At 38.0% G+C, this 25,000-nt stretch overlaps 1 protein-coding gene across 4 annotated transcripts in view; it reads right to left on the bottom strand.

Moving 5' to 3' along the window:
- Positions 1-25,000, bottom strand: part of Pola1 (DNA polymerase alpha 1, catalytic subunit) — a 336,580-nt gene that overhangs the window by 114,721 nt on the left and 196,859 nt on the right. For all 4 annotated transcript variants that reach the window (XM_017795508.2, XM_017795509.2, XM_008822724.3 and 1 more), the window contains one exon: positions 8,820-8,936. In XM_017795508.2, the coding sequence (XP_017650997.1) occupies positions 8,820-8,936 (117 nt within the window). The remainder of the gene's footprint in view (positions 1-8,819; positions 8,937-25,000) is intronic.

The following is a 25,000-nucleotide window of genomic DNA, read 5'->3' as shown; positions in this document are numbered from 1 at the left end:
TAGCTCTCACTGTTCTGGAGGATACTATGCAAGCTGCTAAGGCAAAAAAAAAAAATCAATCAATGGTCCAACCCAGCTACAAAGACTAATGACCACAATGGCAGGCACAGCAAACTATCTCTATAGGTGCAGTGGTAACACTATTATCTAGAGGGTAATCAACAGCTACCTCTCAGTAGGAGGGAACTCATGGGTGACACTGTAAATGTAGCCAAATACATATGGCTGAGAGGTCATAGATCCTAGAGAGAACCCTGTCTCTGGCATATCTGTAAACAAGTGAAATTTCTTATTATATGCTAAACATGCTTATATTTATAGACAAGTATACTGCACACCATTCATCAAAGAAGCTTCTTTTTGCAACAGATGGAGACTATTACAGAGTTCCACAACTGGTCACACATAGAGAATATATATCTGAGAAATGCTCAGTCTTAAGTGAGACATCTACAGTGGAACCTCTACACATAAGGCTCATGGAACATAGTAGAACAGGAGGGTATATATCCCTCAACTGTACCAATGAACCTTCTTCATACAACAGAGTGTGGTGCACACAGAAGGTCACAACTAGCTACGTTTTAGAGAACAAGAGAGTACAGAGTGTGTGTCCCTGGACAGGAGTCGTATACTAAACCTCACCCATCCACAGTTCAGGGATCATTGCGGATGAGGGAATGGAAAGATTGTAAGAGCCAGGGTTGTGCAAGAACATAAGGAAACAGAGGCTTCCAGACCTCTGGGAACTTGCTCGCAGGAGCTTAGCAACAATAGTGATGGTATGCACAAGACCCATGCTGATTCAATCATACAAAACCCAGTATAGAACGAGGGAAATGGGCAGCAGGCCCCAATCTTACCCAAAGGACTACTGGCAACTAATTACTGCTGGGTGAGGGAGAGTAGATCTTCCTTAAGGGAATGACTCTAGATACGCTGACTAGACTCCAGTGGATGAACTTACATTGAAGGACATCTGGGTAGAAATGCTTGACTGGATAGGACTTACCATAGATGACAGAATGCATGAAATCTAGTGAGGGGGTATAGGGGGGTACAGATGGGGGAGGGGCTCTAAATTTGATTACGATCTATTATATGAAATGTACAAAAACTCAGTACAAATATTTTCTAAAAAGAGTTTATGGGAAAATCTTTGTTGTACACAGTGCTGATTGATCCCCAATATCCACTCTGTCTTCTTTAGTGACAAAAATATTACTCTCTATGGCTAATTTCGATCCGTGGTATGTAAGCAGGGATGTTGGGTAGGGCTTCTGGAAGGTGGAACTAACTTGGCTAGGAAGCACATTTTCTTAAAAAAGATTTATTTATTTTTATTCATGTGTATATGTGTGTATGCAGGCTACATGTGTGCAGGTGCCTCAAGCCAGAAGAAAGCACTGGATCAGCTGGATCTGGAGTTACAGGCAGTTGCAAGTTGCCTGACGTGGGTGCTGGGAACCAAACTGGGGTCTTCTAGGAGAGCAGTAAGCACTCTTACCTGGGGCCATCTCTCTAGGCCCATAGGAAAGACATGCCTTTGACTCATCAGTCTTTTCTTCATTTTTCTATCCTGTGATGGCATAAAGGAGTCTATGTAGCTTCATTGGACTATGTTGTGATATTGAAAGAAGCTTGATATTGCTAATGATAGAGAAGGGAAGGAAGAGCCACAAGAGAAATCATGGATAGCCCATACTTGGATTTCTGTTACGTGTTTTAAAAATTACTGTGTCTTAGATTGGGAATTAAATATCTATTCTTTTTTAAATTTTTTTTGCAAATTTTATACAATACATCTTGATCATATTTAGACCCTCTCCCCTATGTGTACTTCCCACAGTTACACACACACACACACACACACACACACACACACACACAGACACATACACACACACCTGATTTCATGCACTGTCATAAACATTAAGGTCTATTGATTCTTTTAAAGCTACTATTAGTTTTGGCTTCCATCATGTTCAGCTTAAAGTAATTCCTAAATATGTCCTGAAACATATGAAACATTTGAAGCCCTAACCTCCAGTGCCAGTAAAGGTAGCTTTATTTGAAAATACTCTCTTGGCAGAAAAAATTAAGTTATGTTGAGATTGGACTGAATTAGTATGAGCTCTAATCCAGTACTACTGGTGTCCTTATAAAAAGCAAGAAGATGGCCATATGGTAATGGAAGCAGAGATTGGAGTAATACATGTACAAAGGCAAGGAACACTAAAGATTAGAAGATGCTACAAGAGGCAAGAAGGGATTCTGCACTATTGGGTTTAGAAGAATGGCCCTTATGTACACCTTTGACTTCTGAACTCTAGAATATCAAGACAACACATTTCTGAGTCTTTTGTTGCTGTTCTGTGATACTAAAAATGGACAACCCAGGACCCTGCATATGCTAGGCAAGAGATCTACCACTGAGCTTTATACTCCCACCACAATTCCATCTCTTTTAAATCACCTCACTTGTGGTACTTTGTTAGTACATTACTAATTAAGAGTCTTACACTGAGTTCTTAATAAGCCATTTGGGTTTAAGAAAGAAAACATGATAGGACACAATTTAGTAGTGGTATGTATAAAATAATTGCTACATGCTTTAGTCTATGGAATGCTCAAAAAAGAAAAAAAACACTTTGGATATGGATGCCAAGAACGTTAATACACCCCAAATAGATTTATCCAGAAAAGGTGGCAATGGTGGCAGTGGCAGGTTTATTCTGCTCTGTATTAGTCCTAGTCAGAGTACTTAAAGCACTGCATATAATTTTGAGCTCCTCAGACCCAAACCGAATGGGCATAAAAGAACTGGCATAAAATAGGTGCTGAGTAAGTGGTTAGTGAAGATAGGGAAAGGGGGAGAGATCAGAGTAGCTTCGTGCAGTATCACGCAGCTGAAGTAAGACTAATGAGTGAGCCACAGGTCACAAATTCGGGCCAGATGCAAGACCTTTCTACCTAATAAAAAATAAAAATTTAAAGTACACTGAAAGATTTAATTATTTGGTCACAAAAAAGAATGAAAACTGGTATAATAGAATAAAGACTAACACTTTTAGATGAAAAAAGTCAGACACAAAAGGTCACATCATATGATTTCATTTATGTGAAATCTTCAGAACAGGCAAATCCAAAAGCAGATAAGCAGTTTACAGAAGTAAAGAGGAGAGGAGAATGCAGTATAAGCGCTTAATAAGTACAGGGTTTGATTCTGGGGTGATAAGTTTTGGAATTAGACATGGCGGTCATACAACATCATGAATACACTAAATGATATTGCATTGTTTGCCTTAAATATGGTTAATTTTATGTCATTTCAATTTCGTCTCAACAGGGAAAAAAACATGAAAAAATACATTGAAAAAGAAAGCTAGTACCTGCTTGGTACAGAATTCAGCAATCTCCTTGTCAAAATCTCCACGTCAAAATTTCAAAGAACTCTAAAGTACATGTCATCGCAAACCCCAGTTTTCTACTGGAAAATCAACAACGACTTGGTGGAAACGTTTCAGATTTCCCTCTACAGCACTAAGTCATCTTACTTTGTCAATTTCATGCTTACTGCCTTAAAAGGCCACAATAATTTTCATGTTTTGTTCTTATGGAGAAACACAATACTGCCCAAGTAGCTTAAGAACAACCCCGCCCTCCGTAACTTACTCATGAAACCAACAATTTGTTTAGGTACAGCTATTCTGAAATCATAATGTATGATCACTTTAAGTTCATAAATTTCCCTCTCTCTTGAAGAACACAAGTTCTGTACAGCACTCATGATGATATATAAAGGATCTTAGCAATTTGAGAAACCTGAGTGTCCCAAAGTAGAAATAAGAAGCCACATCACTATTTTCCTCAGAAATGAACTTCAAGAAGCTTAGTTGAATAACGAGGTCTACTACAGTGTTGCCACCCCAGGGACTGTCCAATACCATAATTTATTACTGCCATAACCCAAAGAGTCACATGCAGATATTTTCTCAGCTCCACATCAAAACTGGACATGTCAAGTGGATTTTTTGTTTGTTTTTTATTTATTTAATTTGAGACAAGGTCTCACCATATAGCTCTGGCTGATCCCGAACTTGCTTTGTAGACCAGGCAGGCCTCAAACTCACACAAATCCTCCTGCCTTTACCTCCTGAGTGCTGGGATTAAAGGCTTGCACCACTAAATAACCAAAACCAGGAGCTGGAGAGATGGCTTATCAGTTAAGAGCACTGGTTGCTCTTGCAGAAGACCTGAGTTCAAATCCCAGTACCCACATGGTGGCTAACAACCATCCATAATTCCAGTTCCAGGGGATACAACACCCTTTTGTTTCCTCTGCAGCTACTTCAAAACATGGTGCACTTACACATATGCAGGTAATGCACGCATATACATAAAATAAAAATAAATAGCCAAAACGATGCCCTTAAAATATACAGATTAAAATATCTAATTTAGGAAAGCCCACGTTCTATCACCAGGGCAAAGAAGGATCTTATCACTTAGTAACATAAATATGTATCAACCTTTTTTCTTTTTTTATTTAAAGGCACTTCCTATCTAGGAGGGAATACTGATATTCTTTTTAATAAGCAGCCATTTTGTATACCATTAAATTTCTATGAGTATAAAAAAAACTTTACTGATATAGAAAATATCTTTGTATTATATCCAAGAAGACAGAAAGGATATGTTCAAAGTCCTGGGAACAAAATGGTCCCAGCTTATTTTTTTCTCATAACTCTGGCAACATGAGTTATAAGAAGATCCAGCTTTCATCTTCCAATTCAGTTCTGGAAAGGACTCAAGTCAACTGCAACCCAGGACTAAATGGGAGTAGATTTATAGTGTGAGGATGAGACTTGCATATTGAGTGGATAGTATTTTACCATAAACTTGAACATATGTGAACATCTGAACATTAGCTTGGTACTAGGAATGCACGGTGATTTGTCCAATTCATAAATGGCTAATTATAAATGGCTCTTGGGACCACAGATATCAATTGTGTAGAATCTACATGTTAAATTAGTTTCTAACTTGTATGTATAGTACAGAAAAATGGGTTTTACTGTGACATTTTCATACATTCCTTTAATGTACTTTAATCCTATTTATATCAGCCCCCTTGGTCCTCTGTCTGTGGTCCTCTTCCTCTTTCCAAGCTGCACACTTTTTATTTATATGTATTTTTACCTTAATCTAGAATCCATATATGGGGAAAAACATGTAATCTATCTTTCTGAATTTGGATTGTTTCACTTAATATGATCTCCAGTTCCATCCACTTTCATTTGTGTTATGGCTTCATTCTTCCTCACAGTTAAATTAAACCTCATTGTGTATGCATACCACATTTTATTTATCCATTCAAAAATAAGAAATTGTTTTGTTAATCTATATGTCCCTAACACCTACCAAAGTGCACAGGATATAGTAGGTGTTTAACAGGATTGTTTCACTTAATATGATCTCCAGTTCCATCCACTTTCATTTGTGTTATGGCTTCATTCTTCCTCACAGTTAAATTAAACCTCATTGTGTATGCATACCACATTTTATTTATCCATTCAAAAATAAGAAATTGTTTTGTTAATCTATATGTCCCTAACACCTACCAAAGTGCACAGGATATAGTAGGTGTTTAACAAATAAGGTTTTTTTTTTTTTTTTAAGGAAGTCTCGTTACATAGCCCAAGATGACCTCAAACTCCTAGAAATCTTTCTGTCTCAGTCTCCCATTCCAAAAAAAAAAAGAAAAAAAAAGAAAAAATCCTGTTCATCTTTATGTTCCTAACACCTAACAAACTGCATAGGATATAACAGATATTTAATAACTACATTTTCTTTGTAAAGGGAGTCTCATTACATAGCCCATCTGGCCTCAAACTCCTGGCAATCTTTCTGTCTCAGCTGCCCAAGTGCTGGAATTACAAGCGTGAACCAGCATACCTGGCATAAATATTTTTTTAAATAAAAGGCATGACAGGAACCCAGCAACTGAGAACAAAGACCTTGATGAGCCCAAGTTTGTAAAATAGATACTTTAAGGGCTGGAGAGATGGCTCAGTGGTTAAGAGCACTGGCTGCTCTTGCAGAAGACCCAGCTTCAGTTCCCAGCACCCACATGGTGGCTACAATAACTCCAACTATCCATCCAAAACTCCAGTTCCAGGGGATCCAATGCCCTCTCCTGACATCTGTTGTCAATGCACGACAAGAGAACACTTATAAACATGCAGGCAATGCACTCATACACATAAAATAAAATAATAAAATCGCTTTAAAATATTTTTGACATTTAGAAAAGATCTACATTTAATTTTAGAATATACTGTTTCATACAGATATTAATTAAAAAATATTTTTGAAAAATCTGCAGAAATTGCAGTGATGCCATTCACTTTACAATCATTTCTAGAGAGTCCCTGCAATTATTTCTGGAAAGATTAATATTTTGCTTCCTAGGAGAAAAGCCCAGAAACCTCATATATATTACTTTAAAACCCTCAGCTCATCACTAGCAACTCAAATGAAGCACAGGAAAGTGAGCTGAGTCCACTATGAAGAGCCCTACTAGGAATGGCTAAAGACACTGTCACTAACAAGGACAGTGTCACAGACCAGGACAGTGTCACTAATCAGGATGTTCTGAAACAGAAATTCCAGAGTGTCCTGTCTGAGAAGCTAATCTGCCAAAGCTTCTCCATGGGAAAAAGTAGCTTAGAACCATGGGAAACATCTACCTAAAATACCACAGTTTGGGAAGGGCAGGATAAGAAGCAAAAACAAAATCACTTTGAAATACCTGTGTTGGTTCACTCATTAAAAGTGACAGTAAGTAATAAAAGATAATATATTAAATTACTACCAGCAACATCAATATTTATCAGAAGCTTAATGATCTAATAAGTCATATATTCTTTTTCCTTTTCTTACCAAGAGAATCATAGAACTAGCTGACTTTCTAAAACATAATTCAATTTTCAGTGAACTTAAGTTGATAAGTTAGATATTTTACAAGTCTCAAAGGCAACATCAGTTCATGAAGCAAGGTGATTCTTCCTAGAGTCTACAACTGGATGAATGAGTCACACTAAATCTATATACCTTTGTTCCCTTTTTGCACCTGCTGATGTAAGTCTTGAGACTGACGTAAAAAGAATTCATTCTGACAGCTAATTCTTACATGCACCACATTGGAAAAAAAACAACTCTATACAATCTATTCTGCTAAGTATCAAAGTTATATAACATACAGCAAGAAATACTTAATATTTATCTTGTTACTTAAAAATATATTGACAATGTCCAGATGTATAAAAGGATGTGTTAAAGCACTCATAAGTTATTCATCTACAGTATAAATTTAGATAGCTCATCAAGAAAGCAATATGGCAATATGAGTCACTACTGTCTTGTGCTTAGGCACTTTGATAATTTATTTATTTTTATTTTTATTTTTATTTAATTTTACGTTTATGATTGTATTGTCTGCATGTGTGTCAGTGCACCAGTGTCATGCAGTACCTGCAGAGGTCAGAAGAGGGCATCAGATCCCTGGAGTTACGGACAGGTATTAGCTCACATGTGGGTCCTAGGAATCGAACTCACGTCCTCTGCAAGAGCAGTAGGTGCTCTTAACTGCTGAGGCATTTTTCTAGCCCTGATAATAATTTATCTTATGAAACAATTCATTAAGGAAAATATTCATCATAAAATTTTCAGTAAAGAGATACTGGAATGTAGCCTAATAGTGATATGTGGGTTAAATTGTGTGTAAGATTTTTGGAACCATGAATAAAGCAGCAACACAGAAAAAGGCTTGACAAAAGATAAACAAAATACAAAGCACATCTTCACTATGACTGCAATCAGTAAAACTACATAAGGCTACGTAAAAGAACAGGGGAATATAAACCACAAAAAAAACTTTCCTAAAATTAGCCTATGTATCAATCCTTTTCAAAGAAGATCAAGTCAAAATGTTGCCTCTGCATTAAAAAAAGTAAGTAAATAATAGGTTCCCAAGTTTCACCTTCTCAACAAAAAACTCTACAAATCCCCAGAATACGTAAAATTTCAAAGTAAAATACACTTAGCCCTGTTCTGTAAAGTAGACTTCACTTATCATACTACAGGTTCTGGGGAGACCTGCAGTAAAATGGTTTAAATTTGGCTAGCTTAGCAACATTCTGCTCAATACAGTTTGGAAACTGCTGCTTGGATTGAAGGTGCTCAAAGGGGGCATGGGAGGGAAGGCATCTTAATTACTAGGGAGGGGTTTCCAAACTCTACACTCCACAGTTGGGAGTCACTAATGACAGCATGCTTTATCTCTCAGGTGTATATATTAAGGTTTGCTTGCTTGAGAACTACTGATCTATGCAGCTACTTTTAAACAACCTAATGCTACCGATGCATGGAGGGGGGCATACACAAGAGATATCCTTCAAGGTACAGCTTTGGGAACTTTTTTGGTTCTTACAAAATGGGATTTGATTGAATCTGAAGATACTAGCATTTTCTTTAAAGGAAAGGCAGCTCTTCTGTAATTATGAAGTTGCATCCCATATGAAATATGAGTAAACCACGAGAATTAACAGGTTTCCCTTTGAAATACATTCAGAATTTTTAAGATATGTGAAAAAGCATGTATCTTCTTAAAGTCTCCATATTGAAGAAAAAAATGTATGAATGTGGCAGTGGGATGTCTCCACAAGGCAAATATACAGCATCCACTTGCCAGAGCTAAAGAATAGGCAAATAATCTTCCACCTTCTACATTGTGCTTCAGCATTAGGAGATGTTACCTCTGGTCTAAGTACAGCTTTCATGCAGACTGAACAAAGAGGCCCATTTCGGGAGAACTGAAGGGGAAGGCGCCGAGTTCGACTACGACACGTTGGCTCCTCACATATCAACCAGCCCTGGAGAGACAAGGGGGAAAATTTCAGTATTATCATTACCATTGACCAATAAAAATAATAAATCCTCTTGTTATCAATGTATTTCATCATAATCTTCTTTAGAAACTGTAAAACAGCTCTAGCTACCTCCCTCTGTATGGAAATGTTAATTAGATTTATACTCCAAACTTAAAAGTTAGGAAAAGCATTAAGATCCAATGGTATGTTCTCCCCTTTCTTAAAGGATATACCCTCCCTCACTCAAAGCATCAAAACTTCTCAATAAAAACTACTATTACATTGGTGCAGTAGTGGCACTTTTATCTTGGGGGTAAACACCAGCTACCTAATTGGTCTTAAAGTCCACTCAGTAGGAGGAAACTCATGTGTGGTACTATAAACGTAGCCAAATATGCATAGCTGGAGAGGTCATAATCTTAGAGAAAACTCCAAGGCTATCACAACCCTAGACAAACGTAATATAGATCCTTAAATATGTAGACAAGTATCCCAGTCACCATTCATCAAATAAGCTTCTTTTTCAAGAGACAGAGATACAGGGTTCCACAACTGGTCACACACAGACATTGTCTATGAACTGCCCAAGCTTAAGCAGCACATCTAGGATGCAAACCTCTACACCTAAGGCTCATGGAACATACAACAAGGGATGAAGAGAACACTAATGCATCTTTCAAACCCCATCAATGAAGCTTCCTCATGCAACAGAGGGCCAGGAACATAAAAGGTCACAAATGGTCAAAATGCAGAGAATAAGAGTTTGCAGAGTGTGGGTCCTTGGACAGGAATCCTATATTAAAATCCAACTTCCCAAGGTGGGGATTCATCCACCCATCCAGGGCTCAGGGATCATTGCGAAAGAGGGGGCAGAAAGATTGTAAGAGCCAGGGAGGTGGTGCATGACCATATGGGAACAGTCCTACAGGCTCCTGGGACTCTTCACATACGAACTTACGGCAATGGTGTCAGCATACACCAGCATACACACAGACTCATGCAAACTTAAGCAGACAAAAATCCAGCAAAGAACTGTGGAAATGAACAGCAGGCCCCAATCTTAGTTGAAGAATTATTGGCAGCTGATTACTGCTGGGTGAGAATAAGCTGATCTTCTTAAAGGGAGGGACTCTAGATTGACTGACTAGACAGATCCCAGTGGATGAACTTGCACTGAGGGACATCTGGGGACACTAACATTACATGATAGGCCTTAATGCAAATTACAGACGGTATGAACTTCAGTGGGGGGGCAGCTATGGGAGGGTGCCAAAGGGGAAGGGGGTATAAAGATGATTTTCTGTATGAAATACAAAAAATTCAATAAATTTTTTTAAAAAAAGTTTTGGTTCTATGTAATAATATTGGAATATGATGGAGTTTGTTTACTTAGATAATTAAATGAAGCTTGTATATACCAATCATAATAAACATGCTGGCTGTATGTTTAAAAAAACCTACTATCACATGCAGAATGTAAATCACGGGCTTTATTAAGATTGTTATACGAAGAATATGGAAATGAATGACCCTCCCAAATTGCTGCGTGTGCTCAGTTTCCTTCTCTATAAAAAGGGCATGACAGTAGTACATACCTTGTATTGATGTAACACACTTAAAGTACTTAGAAGTATTCTTGACATAAAATAAATGCTTAAATAATGCAAACAATTACTTGCTTTAAAATTAAAACATTCTTTTTTATGTGTTCTCTGAAGGCATAAAACTGGTTCCTATGTTTTCAGAGAGAACTTTAAATGATTATTATCTTCAAGATGTTTGAAATAGCTATTGTCCACCTCTTTGCCCTAAAGAAATGTCTTCAGTTTCCTTTGTCAGTTACTTTCCCCTCTTGCTCTGGTTTGAATTTTCTCATAGTGATGCAATAAAGTATGTCCATCATCTTGAGTCAGCATTATGTTTATTATAAAACATATCCATTAAAAAATAAAGACAAGCCATCACAGATAGAGTTCAACAAAGCTCAGACGTTCATACTTGAGCACGTAGAGCCTGTGGACTTTGCTGCTGCATGTACTGCTATAGAGGCATAGCAAACCCCAGCCAAGCATGGTGAGGAGTTGGGGTATAAACCTGAGCAAGCTATGATCACTTGTCTCACATTATCCCTATGGCTGTGAGGCTACAATCAGGGAACTGGTTATCTAACAGACTTGGAACAATGCGACAGATGGTAACTTCTAAATTTGAAGAATGAGAAGTTTGATCAGTGAAAAGGAAGAAAAGAAAATTTAGAAAGAACAGCACATGCCAAAGAATAAAGGCTAGAAAGAGTTATTTTACAGTTTGATTAAAACGCTTGCCTCAATAGGCCTTAACATACATGACAGAACACGTAAAATCCAGTAAGGGAGGGCAGAGGGGGTCTAAATATGATTATGACATATTGTACAAAATGTACAAAACTTCAATAAAAAATACATTAAGAATAAAAAAAAGAAAATCTCAAAAATCCAGTAAAAATTCTTTTAAAAGAAAAGAAAATGGAGTGATAACATCTGCAGTCCCATTCCCTATTTCCAGCCTCAGCAACTTGTCTTTCCCCACTTGATGAGAGCCACACACACAAGTGTTGCATAAGTTACTTTGGCCTGCCACATCGTAGTATTTCCACATGGTATTAATCCCAAACTGAGGGATGCCCTCACTCACTGCTGTGCCACTTGACCTCATTCCTCAGAATAGACCCTTTTTGAAAGTAGCTACAAACAAACTCAAAGGAAAGCACCAAGAATCGGTTCTTCTAGCTCCGTTTATGGCTCTCACAGAAAGCAAAGTGCATTTGTACAACTCTGAATGGAAAAAAAAAAGCTACCTTTAAAGAACAGAAAATTTATCTAATCAATACCTTCACAGGAAGCATCACCCCTACCTCCATCAGTAGGCTAAACTACTTTAAATTTTAATTTGAACTTTTTTGGTTATTTTTGGTTTTGATTTTTGAAGCAGGATCTTACTATGTAGCCCTGGCTAGCCTGAAACTCCCATGTAGACCAAGCTGGTCTGGAACTCACAGAGTTCTGCCTGTCTCTGCCTCCCGAGTATTGGAACTAAAGGTGTGCACCAACATACCTGGCTAATTTGAACTTTTCAGGTGGAGAATATCAACAAATTTGTATGAAACTTCTAATATGTACCTGGAATTGTATTAGATATTATGGGAACAGGCAAAGAGGTACCAGCCACAGAGTTTCAGGAAATGATAATCCAAGCAGGAAAACATAATACATATAGAGTAACAACAGTTCAGTATAGAGAAGGGACAGTTATGCTTGAGTAAAAGTACTACCACCACAGAAGACCATGAACAAGAAGAAATTATCATCAGGGGTTTTCAGTCATAGGCAACTGTTTATTTTAATCTTTATGACTATTATATATATTTCTGTTTGAAGAGCTTAAATTCATATTTTACTATTTCTAAAACTCAGATGCACTGATATATGGCACATAGAATCTAATGATATTTATGTTTTCTTTAAAAATGGTATCAGGTTATGAGAGCTCACAATTGGCCCTTCAGAATTAATGAAACATGAGCTGGGAATGTAGCTCAGTGGTAGAGTACTTCCCAGCATATACAAGTTCCTGGGTTCAATCCCAGTATAGCAAAACAAAAACAAAGCTAAAACCAAACCCACAAAGTAATTGGGTTAGCCTGCTCAGACATGTAGAATATAGAAAGAAATAGTAGATCTGTCAGCAGGAATAGCATTACATTTTATTTTATGTATTTACATATTTTTAATTTTTTGAGGCAGGGTCTCACCAAACAGCCCAAGCTGGCCTCAAACTATTTAGTAGAAACTTGTCTCAAACTCATAATTTTCCTGTCTAGTCCTGGTTGCTGGATTTACAGAAGGAATTAAATTTTAATTATGGTTGATAAATATTAAAGGTGAAGCTAATTGTTTCTGAAAGCACCCAGTTAGGCATACTGACAATGAAAACAGTAGAAATCCAGCAAACTATGCATGTAAAATGCAAGATTGGACTATTCCTTTACCATTCACTTTGGTCAATTAAATTATATTTGACATCTGAGGCATCATATGCTTTGGAATACAGTGAGTTAACATTGCCAACCAGTTGTAATTCATGAATTTTTAACAAAATAAGAAAAGAAAAAACCAAGTAGATAAGCTTTTGATCTTAAAGGTGGGGGAGGGGCATGAACTTAAATGCATTGATCTTCCTGCCTCACCCTCTAAAGTAGCTGGGATCACAGGCAAGTGCCATCATATCTGGCTCACTATGACGTTTTAAGACAAGAAATTATTAAGTACCAGAATCCAACATGGAAGTTAAGTTACTATCATTACTTGAAAAAAGGTCTATTTTTATTTAATACGTGTGAGTATTTTGTTTGTATGTACGTATGCACACCATGTGCACACCTGGTGCTTGAGGAGGTCAGAAGAGGACATCAGATTCCCTGGAGTTGGAATTACAGATGGTTGAAAGCTGCCATGTGAATGCTGAAGAATTGAACTTGGGTCCTCTGGAAGAGCTGCAAGTTCTCTTAACCTCTGAGTCATCTCTCCAGCCCTATCTTTACTTTTTTTGAGACATGTTCTTGCAACATAGCCCAGACTTGCCTCTAACTCGCTGTTCTCCTGTCTTCTGAGTGTTGGGATTACAGACATGTGACAATACCAGGCCTAGGAAGGTGGTTTTTGTTTGTTGGTTTAATTTTAAGATATAATGTTCAAAAAGCTTGAGTCCTTTCCAAATGCTTTAAAAACTTGATTGTGTCAGTTCCCTACTACTTCATGATTCACTGGTTGAGCTACCAACCATTGAGATATAAGCTGTCATTTCCCTACTACTTCATGATTCACTGGTTGAGCTACCAACCATTGAGATATAAGCTGTCATTTCACCTGCTTTTAAAAGCAAACACCTAACTCTATCTGTGACAGAGTTACTAACGAAATGTTCTTTCAAATCATATAGAAAACAGATAATATAATTTGTCTAGACTTCCTACCAGTTATAATTAACATTAAAGAGGTCTTTTTTTCTTTGTCACCTCTCTATTCAGTGCTTATTTGGGTTTGTTTGTACTTACTATCTGTTAATCTCCCTTTACAAATGACAACAATAACTAGTGCTATTATGCATGGAAATTAAACATGCTGATAACTGTGTGAAGAGAACTGGTGGGGGGGGAGAGTATCAGAAATCTGTAACTCTTTACGCCTCTTGTTTTAGTTTGATAATTAAGCTTTTGGTCATGGTGGGGTTTTTTTTTTAATTCTTCTGTGGGGGAAACAGGCCCTAATTGTTTTCAATATATGCTTTGCTTCAATTCATTTTTTTCCTAGTATATTTTGGTTAACCCTTTGTTCCCTCAACAACTATTAACCAACGATGCTTAACTGTCAAGAAACACTTGCATTCTTAAAAATAAATACACCAAGTCTTTGAAAATGTTCCATGACGGGGCAAGCCTTCCACTACAAGATATCACAGTGAATTTTGTCTGAAGTTCAATCTAACGTTTGAATTTTAAGGAAACCCTCTGAAACCACTGTAAAGAAAGCCTGTAACCCCAAATATGTCATCTTATTATTTTGTAATGCTACATGCAAACTATTAAAACCAACAGGAATAAGGCCATCAAATTTTCAGTTGCCTCATTTAATCATGTTTCTAAGTAGAAGGGTCAAAAGAGGTGAAGTCAGCCTGTCCAATGGCAAAACAAACACCTACCCAAATACACAAAGCTCTATCACCTGTTGCTTTAATTGCAGCATCACTAATTCCTTAAAATCATTGTGTACCAAATTGTGGCAAATACTGATTGGTTTTGATTGCTAAATTATGTTTCTGAATCCTCAGCTAAAATGGTTTCTGTCTCCACATGCTAAAAAAGATCAATTTCCACTTGTAACTGAGGCATTCCTGCTAGTTGTACCTTAAAGACAAACTTACTCATTTGTGCACATTTGTATTTTCAGAACGATACACACATGTAGAGATCATCCAGATCTATAAATGTGGTGAATAGGAGCCTTCAAAAGTATTTCTTGAAAATAAGAAGATAAATGACCCAATAAAAAGTTGGGCAATAGACCTAAACAGAGTTCTCAGGGGAAGAAATAAAAAGGGCTAAGAAGCACCTCTGAAAGTGCTCAACATCCTTAGTAATTAGAGAAAAGCAAATCAAAACCACTTTAAGATTTCATCTTACTCCAGTCAGATTGGCCAAGGTCACAAGAACGAAAGACTCCAAATGCTGGAGAGGATGTGGAGGAAGAGGAATGCTCATTCACTGCCGGTGGGAATGCAAACTTGTGCAGCCACCATGAAAAGCAGTGTGGAGAACCCTCAAAAAAACTAAAAATGAACCTACCATATGATACAGTGATATCACTCCTTGGCATATACCCAAAGGACTCATCATACTGTAGAGATACTTGCACATCCAAGTCTTTTGCTGCTCTCTTCACAATAGCTAAGAAATGGAAACAACCTAAATGTCCCTCAACTGAAGAATGGCTAATGAAAATGTGGTTCATTTAATATGATGGAGTTCTACTCAGCAGTTAGAAAAGATGAAATTATGAAATTTACAGGTAAATGGATGGAGCTAGAGAGTGTCATACTAAGTGAAGTAACACAAACGCAGAAAAGCAAGCAACATATGTTTTCCCTCATTTGTGGATTGTAGCACCAGCCCCTTATATGTGAGTATATAAATTCTGAAGTAACACCAGGAGCCAGGTAAAGGCAAAGGATACAGAGGTAAAGGCAAAGAGACAACCTGAAAGGGAGACAGTAGGGAACAGATGCTACCTGAGGGAGGTGGAAAAATTGTAATTGGCAGGGAAGAGAGGAGGGAGGGACATGCAAGGGACCATAGTGTGGGGGAACTCAGGAACTCAGGAACAGAAGGATGCTGGGAGTTGGGAGGTATTAGGGGGAGGGTGGGAATGGTGGGGGCACTGGTACTGGGAGGGAGGAGGGAGGCCGTATGGGAGAAAAAAAGTAGAAATGAGTGAATCTCCGGGGGCTAGGATACCTAGAGGGAAAAGTGATGCCTTAGAAACCCTATGAGAAATGCACATAGAGTGTCTGAACATTAATGCAAGATAGAAGAAACCTCCCTTAGAGTGACACTCATGCCATATAGCACTCATCAAAGAAGTTTCTTTTTGCAACAAATGGAGGTTACTGCAGAGTTGCACATCTGATCAGGCATAGAGAACATGCACCTGGGGTATGCCCAGTGCTAGGTGACTCATCTGCTGTCAAAACTCTACAACCAAGGCTCATGGAATAAGGCACAGAGAGAGGGCTAATGCACCCCTCGGCTCTCACCAGTGAGGCTTCCATTTATGACAGAGTGCATTACACACAGAAAGCCTCAACTGCCCAAGTTTTGGAGACTGTAGTGTACGATGGGACTCCTATATGGAATCTCACCCACCCACGGCTCAGTGACCGTTGTGGAAGAGGAGGCGGAAAGATTGTAAGAGCTGGGGCTGGTTCATGAACGAATGAGGTGGAGGTTTCCAGGCCAATGGAGGCTTGCTCATGTGTGCCTGCGGCAGCACTGACATCCAGCACAGGACCCATCTCAGCTCAATCAAACAAGGGCTCAAAGGGGAGGTGAGAAATAGGTGGCGGGTCAGCACTAGATCAAGAACTATTTGAGATTGGTTGCTGTAGGGGTGAGGATGAGCATGACTTGCATATGACCACTGGATGGGCTGACTAGACTCCCAGGGACGCATTTGCACTGAAGGACATTTGGGTACAAATATTTGAATGAATGGGACTCAGCATATATGACAGAGTGTGTAGGGTTTTGTAGGGATGGGAGGAGGCATGGATAGACGAGGGGGTCTGGATGTGAGTGGGAAATATTGTATGAAATTTTAAAAGCTCAGTAAAAAAGATAAAATATTTCTTGAAAAAACAGAAGTAATAAAAACATAGAGCATCAAATTCATAAAAAAATAATAAAGGCTGGGTCTCAAATTCACAGAAACTCTTACCCTCTTTTGAGTTCTTCTCCCCTGCCCACTCAGTCACCAACATTGCCCCACTGGTCTTTTTATCTACAGCCCCACTACCATCAACCTCATCGAATACAGTTCTTAAAGCTGCTCTACTGCAGTACCCTCCTCTCTGGCTACCCTGATCCTGTTTCTCTCCCACACCCAATGCAAAAGGTAGCCAAGTGTAGTTCCCAAGGGCTCCCCATCCCATACCATCTCTTGGCAGACAAAAAGAAACCAGTTGGTCTGTCTTTCACATCTTTATAGCCTCCTCCTGCTACCCCATTCTCATCATTCAACAAACACTCTTTGATCCACTGCATGGCCTTTGCAGCCATCCTCACTACGTCTTGCCCATTTCACCTCCTTGACATTGCATGCCTCAGAATCCCTGCTTAAAATGTCCACTGCGTGAATAACAGCTCCGTTCTTCTGTGAATTTTTCCCAAAACACTAGGACTTCTCCTTTTATCTCACTGGACAGTGAACACACACACACACACACACACACACACACACACACCCCTACCTTTACACTGTCCCTTAATAATAATATTTTACCTCCCTAACTGCTCAGCCCCTGAGGAATGACTTGATTTAAGTTTACTAGACCTCTTTCTAGTATCTACTGCTAGGACTCACGCAGCAAAAAATACAAAACTGAAATCATGAAACACTGCATTCCCATGTATCAGTGGGTAATTTTTTTTAAGCCACCAAGCATACCAAAGCTCCCTCTGAGCTTGTTTCCTCATCTATAAAACAAGAAGTGATATTTAACCTATTATTACCATTCAGACAATCAAATAAGAAGACTCACACACAAAAAAATCCAGTAAATATATTGAGGAGCTATAGCTGACAATGTATTATTAAAGGTGCGCTAGAAAAACCCTGGGCTTGTCAAGGGAGTGTTATTAAAAAGTGGAGAACTAGGGTTGGACATGGTGGTTCACTCCTTTAATTCCGGCACTTGAGAAGTAGGCAGGTAGATTATCTTCAAGTTCAAGACTAGCCTGGTCTACATAGTGAGTTCCAGGCCAGCCATCGCTATACAGTGAGACCTTGCCTTCAAATAGTAGAGAATAATAATGGTTAAATGATAAGATTAATTGGTGTTCTTTCTCAATTTGACTGGAAAATATTAACAGGTACATGGCCAATATAAACTGAAAAATTTTTTTTCCTGATAAGGCTATGCTTAATAAGAAGGTATGAATGACAGAATAAAAGAGGGAAGAAGATGATAGGGTCTTTGCTTTATTTTAGAATTCACAAAGATTTTTCAAGAGACGACACAGTTCTGCCATGAAGTACAATTTAGTCTAAATCATAACGGCTCTCCAGGAGTACAGGGACAGGGTCATAGGGCAAGGGCTGCCAGCCTGCATGCTCTTTCAGAATCTATCATATCATTATTGGTTTTCATTAACACTCATCAACCATCCCTCTTCCTAAACTATATGCACTCAGACAACGTCAGATTCTCTTTTCACCCAAAAGCATTTATAAATGTTCTGGGGTTCCCTTTCAGGCACATTTTTTTTTTCTGCCACAGAATTATCCTCAGTGTAAAAAAAAATGGGTCTTCTTATAGACAGTACACAGTATGGGCCCACAGCTGCTTTTGAAGAATGACATGTTGTGATGTGGGATTTCCAGAAATATCAAAAAACAAATTGCTTTCTGACCCACATTTGCACCCAAAACTGGTTGAAAATTTCCCTAAGATCTCCAGGGGAAGTTTTAACAGGAACATAATTTTGCTTTTAAAGTTAAATTTTCTACATTGCAGTATGCTGGCATGTCAAAGAGTGATTATTAAGTTTCAAAGAGGTGTCAGACTAGAAGATGAAAGGGCAAAATCAGGAAAAATAAATATATAAACTAACTACTCACCAAAGTTAATAGAAAAATATTTTAAACAAAATTATCAAACAAAACAGAAGTGGAAAGTGCCACACTGGTCAGTGTAAGAATTTTTAATATTATTAAAATCGATTTTTTAAGTTAGACATCTCTTTAAATGAACAGTCCATATGTCATTTCATCCAAGTTATTTGAAACTTATTGATCTTATCATTTGTGCAAGGACAAGACTCTGCCATCAGTTTGCTGAAAGGATAATGGAGCACTCCCAAACTGTTATGATAGGTTAGATGCAAACTGCAGTCCTCATTTAAAGACATAGAATAGTACAAGTGGACAAATTCCAACCTCAGAAATTGTATATTACATGATAAATTAGCAACCTGGTCTGCTTTGCTCACATCAAATCCAATACCATAGTCTTGCTATTTTAATTTGCAATCAGAACTTGAACATCATGAGATGGACCTGAGGTACATTAAAGAGCCCCATGCAAGTCATCTTCTGCTGTGGTGTTGAGCACAGAAAGCCAACAATTACTAGCAATTGTATTTTACCACTGTAGGACAATACTAGAGCAGTTAAAATTGTCTCCATGCAAGCACCTGGGGAAAATATACTTAAGGTGACTTTATATGGAAAATTACATTTGGGGGGCGTTCAATGGAGGACAGGTATCTTTCTGTACGGGCAACTAAAAATCACTCAGTATATTCAAGCCTATTCTATAAAATACTCTTCCTATTCATCCAACTCAAAGGCAAGCTACATTCTTAGGCTGTAACAGGTCACAACTAAGTATACAGTATCTTGCGTCAGGAATAATTTTGCTTTGTCTGTCAACTGTCAACAAAGCACAAAGAGCTCAAGCAACCTAGCCATGTACTGTGGATGTTAGAGATCTAACAAAACACAAATAATAAGAATACAAGATTTCATAGCTACTCTGCTTTCACTTTACATGAGAAACTGAAAGCATTTGCCTCTCCACATTCCATTCATCTCTATTGTACCACAAATCTTTTCATAAAAGACTTTCTCTCCCCTATGTGAAGCTGCAAGTGACTTGGGGATATAATATTCCAACTGCGATGAATGTCCGGCTTTCCAACATGAATGGTTATAAATGGAGGTGTCAGTTAAGGCATATAGTCATTTCAACAGAGAAGAAAAGGAAAGATTCAAGTAGAATGAGATGGTAAAATGGATACTCTGGTGCTTACATTAATATTTTAGTGATGAAACTGCTAAGCGAAATTGTTCGTTACTTTCCATCACCATTCCTACCTCTCAAGTCTTCACTCTTAAAAACTATTACCTTATCTATGTAACTCACAAATAAAAAACTTCAAAAGCAAACTTAAGGCTCAGTTTCATCACTATGTGCACAGGGAATAATTAAAAAAAAAAGACTGGAAGGAACTACCACAAAATGTTAGCACAGGTTATCTTTACAGTATCTCTGTACCACAAAATGCTAGCACAGGTTATCTTTACAGTATCTCTTCTGCACCTGTTTTTTCTAAAAAAATTTTCTGAAGAAACATTGGTTTAAAAAAATCTGAAAACCAATACTGATGGAAAAACCACTTTTGCCAAGAGCTTTCAACACCACTGAATCACTACAACCGAAAAATATTCTGAGCTATATATCACGTTTGGTTGTTGCCACAATGAATTTTTAGAGAATGTGCTTATGGGGAAAAAGGGCACAGACACAAAAAAAAATAGTTTGGTCTTTAAAAAAATTCCTACTAAAGCTAAAGTTTCAAAAATGGGTCAATTTAATCACACAAGCAGTTCTTAAGTAGAAAGTGACAGGGCATGTATTAGGAGAATTAGAATCATTCATTAAATTAAGCCACTAACTAAAATGCAGAGTCTTTTATGGAATATGATCTGAATACGTTTCTTTATAATGGCTGATCTCTAAAAGTAGGTAATAAATCATTTTTTAAGAGAGGTGCCTTGTTCCCCACGCCCTCTCCCCTGCCTGGACTCGGTGTGCACACAGATCAACTCAGATGTCCCGGGGTAAGAATCAAATGAAAAAAAATTCAATAAGAAGGGCAGGCACAGTCCCTAATCAAGGAGTTTTTCTTTGCTCAAGGCCGGCTGAAAGTAATTTTGATTTTTTTTTGTTTCTGTAAGTTGGTACACTCATACTTGCTAGCATGATTTAATGTTATATGCCTTTGGGTACCGATCAACAAATGTTAAAAGTGAACCATCTAGGTAGTTGCCTCATAAAAACCAGAACAGAGTTTGCAACATCACCAGGCAATGTTTGTTCATTTAACTTTAATTATTTTCTCCTTGAGAATGGTACTAATGAAACTGAATATCTTTCATGGTCTCGAAGGGCTGTTTGAATAGTCTGTAAACAGAACTAAGGGTAGACAAGAGATCTGGCTGAGCCAGGGGGTTGCTAGGCGATGTAGAATGTAAACCCACAAACTTGTTAAGGTTTGCTTTGCTTTCATGCCATTTTCACACACTCTCAAAAGTTTTGAGAATTGATTTTTCAGGTGGTCACTACAAAAAAAGAACCCCTCCCTCCGAATTCACTCCCTGCAGATGCTTTGCTACATTCAAAAGCGATGAAATCCATCTGACCTTTGGCTGTAACATGGGAAACTTTGGGTTTTGGAGAAAGATAGGATTACATGTTTTCTGGATGCCCACAATTTGAGAAACAAATTTCAATGTAGATTCCAATATTTCAAAAAGACTTCCTAATCTTTTCTCAAACTTTAAATAAAATTAAGATTTCTTCCTAGAGGGGAAAAATGTGATCACCACTTGGGAGATGTGGGACACACAAACTCAATACCGGTGGCAAATACCTCAGCACAGATTATGGTGACAACCCTTGTGGTTTCTTCTTCCAGCCTGTACCAGGAATGACTGCCTGTGCGGCTTCTCCTGCCGACCCCCTCCCCCAGCCTCCTTTTTAAGTAGCTGATCAGAGATTGTCCAGTAAGAGCACTTTATTAGATCATCAGCCAGAGGGGTTCACAAGTACTGAGAGCAATGGACTCAAATGCGGCACATCAGTTTTAATAGACCAGGGGCTACTAGTAAACTGCAGATACTGCTGAGAACTTTCCATGCACTGAACTCTTGAAAAAGCACCGTCTCTCCAGCTTAAATGCAGCTGCCTCTTTCAATGCCGCAAATGGGTAAATTTGACAAAAAAGCCACCATTAAGACTACATGAAAGGCTCAAGACAACATCCTTTCAATGCTTTGTACTTCAGTAATCAGATGTACTTACTCACCCCCTCCCCCAAACCCGATCAAGAACTATTTCTGAATGGTAGGAAATAATTCCACTTTGTACATCTTTTAGTTAATCAAGACTTTCTATTCAGCAATTTGACCTTTTGTTCAAAACAGGATTATCAGTTTTTTCGCCAGTTACCAAGGGCGACTCGCATGGTGAACATAATTGCAATAATTTGCAAAACACCATGGCAACCCACATTACAACTAGGTAAATACTGGGCTTTTGTGCTACATTGTTATTTTCAGAGATGCTGAAGTCAAAGAACGAATGACAAATGAACACAAAATTTATATTTGCTTTGTCTCAAAAGAGAAGAAAATTGATAACAAGAATTGGGGGGAAACCGACTACAGCTGTAATTTCTAACTTGATTAATTAGGATGGTAACAGTCCTTAACAGTATATTCAACAAACAGCCCTGACTTCGTCTCTCCACCCACCTCTCTCTATACCACTACCACTATCCCCCCCACCCCAGACAAATTTTTGCAGCTTGGAGAACAAACATCCCCCATTTGCTCTTTTCTTCAACTTAATGGAATCCTTAATTGCAGAATATTGTTCTCCTGCTCTTCCCGGCAATGAAAACGAGAGAAAGGAGGAGAGTGCCAGGGCAGACAGGGAGCTACAGTCATTTTTTCCCTGCCTCTTTTGGACACCCCAGGCCCAATGATGAGACGGCATTTTCCTGGTATCAGCAGCTGCTTCGTGGCAGACAATAAAGTAAAAACTATTTAGCTTTGCAGAAAAGCCACTTCTGTCCTCTTGACAACACAAGGTAAGTCTACATGCCAAGATGAAGTTTCATAATTTAAATGCCAGAACATAAGATAAGAAAATGGTGTTAATAATAAAAAACATACATTTTCTTGTAAAGAAATTATTACTTGTGGTACCGCCCAAAAAAGGCTGTTGAATTGTGCGTATTTGCTATCTGAGGACGATCAACAATACCACCAGTGGGCTGAAAACCATTTTATGCTCACAGAGATCCCAATTCACAAAACAATCTAAAAATATAAACTTAGTACTCAGAAATTAATGCAAAAATCAAAATTGTATTTTAGTAGATAATCAGTCTGTCAAATAGCATTATAATATTTCAGTAACAAATGTGACTGGAAAAGTTAGATCACAATTTTTAAAAACTCAGATATGAAAGGCAGGCTCTATTTTATAGTAAAGGGGCAGGGTTTTTGTCTAAGAGGCACAGATTTTGCTATAATACCTCACTTTTTGTAAATTATCAAAACTGACTTTCTCATGCAAAATGTAGTTTTCAGGGATGAGAAAAGAAAAACAACCCACACACATACACAGCAAGGGCTTGCAGAAGTTATACTGCCGAGATCTCGAGAGACATGCAGCTGCAGATGTACTCTGAACACAGCCCAGCCCGCTTTCTCTCAACTGCCTCCTAATGAGGAAGAGCCAGAGGCTCTCAAACCATCTGCATATTTCTCCTGACTTTTGAAAAATCAAATGAACCTGATACTGTAATGGGCCCATTCTTATTTTGTCAAGGTTGAAAATTCCCACACACCTCTCTAAAATTTACTTTGGAGAAATCACAATGTAAAATTCTTCAGAATAAGCCTTCAAATTTAGAGATACTGTGATTTCTCATGAGGAGTAAAAATCAAAAGGATGGGACACATTATTTCCTCAGTCAGGTACAAGCTTTTTATACTTTGAAAATGTGTATTTTATTTTCTGAAGTAGTTCATTCTAAATTTATGATATCTCTATCAAGAGCACCCCTACCAAAACTCTAAATGATAAGAAATGTATCTTTAATATCAAATGATAAAGGGATATACTTTTTGTAATTTTTGATCAAATAGAAATCACAGATCATAAAGTGGGCTTAAAAACCCAGTAATACTTAAGTTTTTAAAGAAACCCTTAGGTGTAAATGAAATACCTTATAATCTGTCCAGAATCTCTTCACTTACAGTAACTGCCTAGTTTAACCTGCCCCTATATTCAACTTTAATGGTCTCTATTCCAGTGGGGGATTTCTTTTCTTCTTTCCTTTCCTGTTCCTGCTCTTTCATTTTTTTTTCTTTTGGCCAATTGGTTAGGATGCTTCTTGACACGTTTAAAATGGATGGCAACATCTAACCTCCTATAATAATAAATTAGTAAATCATGAATGAGAAGTACCTAGGAAGTGGATTGCATTTCTTCAATTCATTCCCAATGCCCCAATATGATGCCAGCTGGCACTGAATAGGAAACCTGTCCGCTATCCCTTCCCCAAGTTATTGCTCTTCGATTCTCAACTCTGGTTGCACATTGGATCGCCAAAGGAGCATCAACACAGGTAGCTGGGCACCACCTCCAGAGCTTCAGATTGAGGCCTTGGGTGGGGCCTGAGAATTAGCATCTCAAACAGATTTCCAGGTCTACTGCTGCTGATGATTTAGGGACCTCACTTTGAGAACCAGGAGTGCAATGCAGAATGTGTATTGAGGCTTAAAAAAAAGCATGCCAAGTGATTACGCAGACCAGGTTGAGACTCACAGTTCTGCCATTATTCTCATTCTCTCTTCACTATTCAGGATTATTTTCTGAACAATGCACTTTATTAACAGAATTATACTTATGAAGTCACAAGTTCTTTATCCTCCAATATTTACTCTTTCTCTACATACTGTTTATGCGACTCACTTTTTTAAGTCTCCCACATTCTCTAGGCAGCATCAGAATTATAAAAGCCTCAAATCTGACTGAATTCTACCAATAGAACTGACCTATTACTAAATAGTTTACATCATATATGTATCTTAGTAACAATTTAAAGAAATCAACAAAGAGTTCACTTTATACTCTAAGTGTAAAATATGAAATGCACTTCATACAGAATCACTGAATGC

Source organism: Nannospalax galili, unplaced genomic scaffold, assembly GCF_000622305.1.
Source record: "Nannospalax galili isolate Female #2095 unplaced genomic scaffold, S.galili_v1.0 scaffold7, whole genome shotgun sequence".
Classification (NCBI taxonomy): Eukaryota; Metazoa; Chordata; class Mammalia; order Rodentia; family Spalacidae; genus Nannospalax; species Nannospalax galili.
This window is presented reverse-complemented; position numbering and strand designations above follow the sequence as displayed.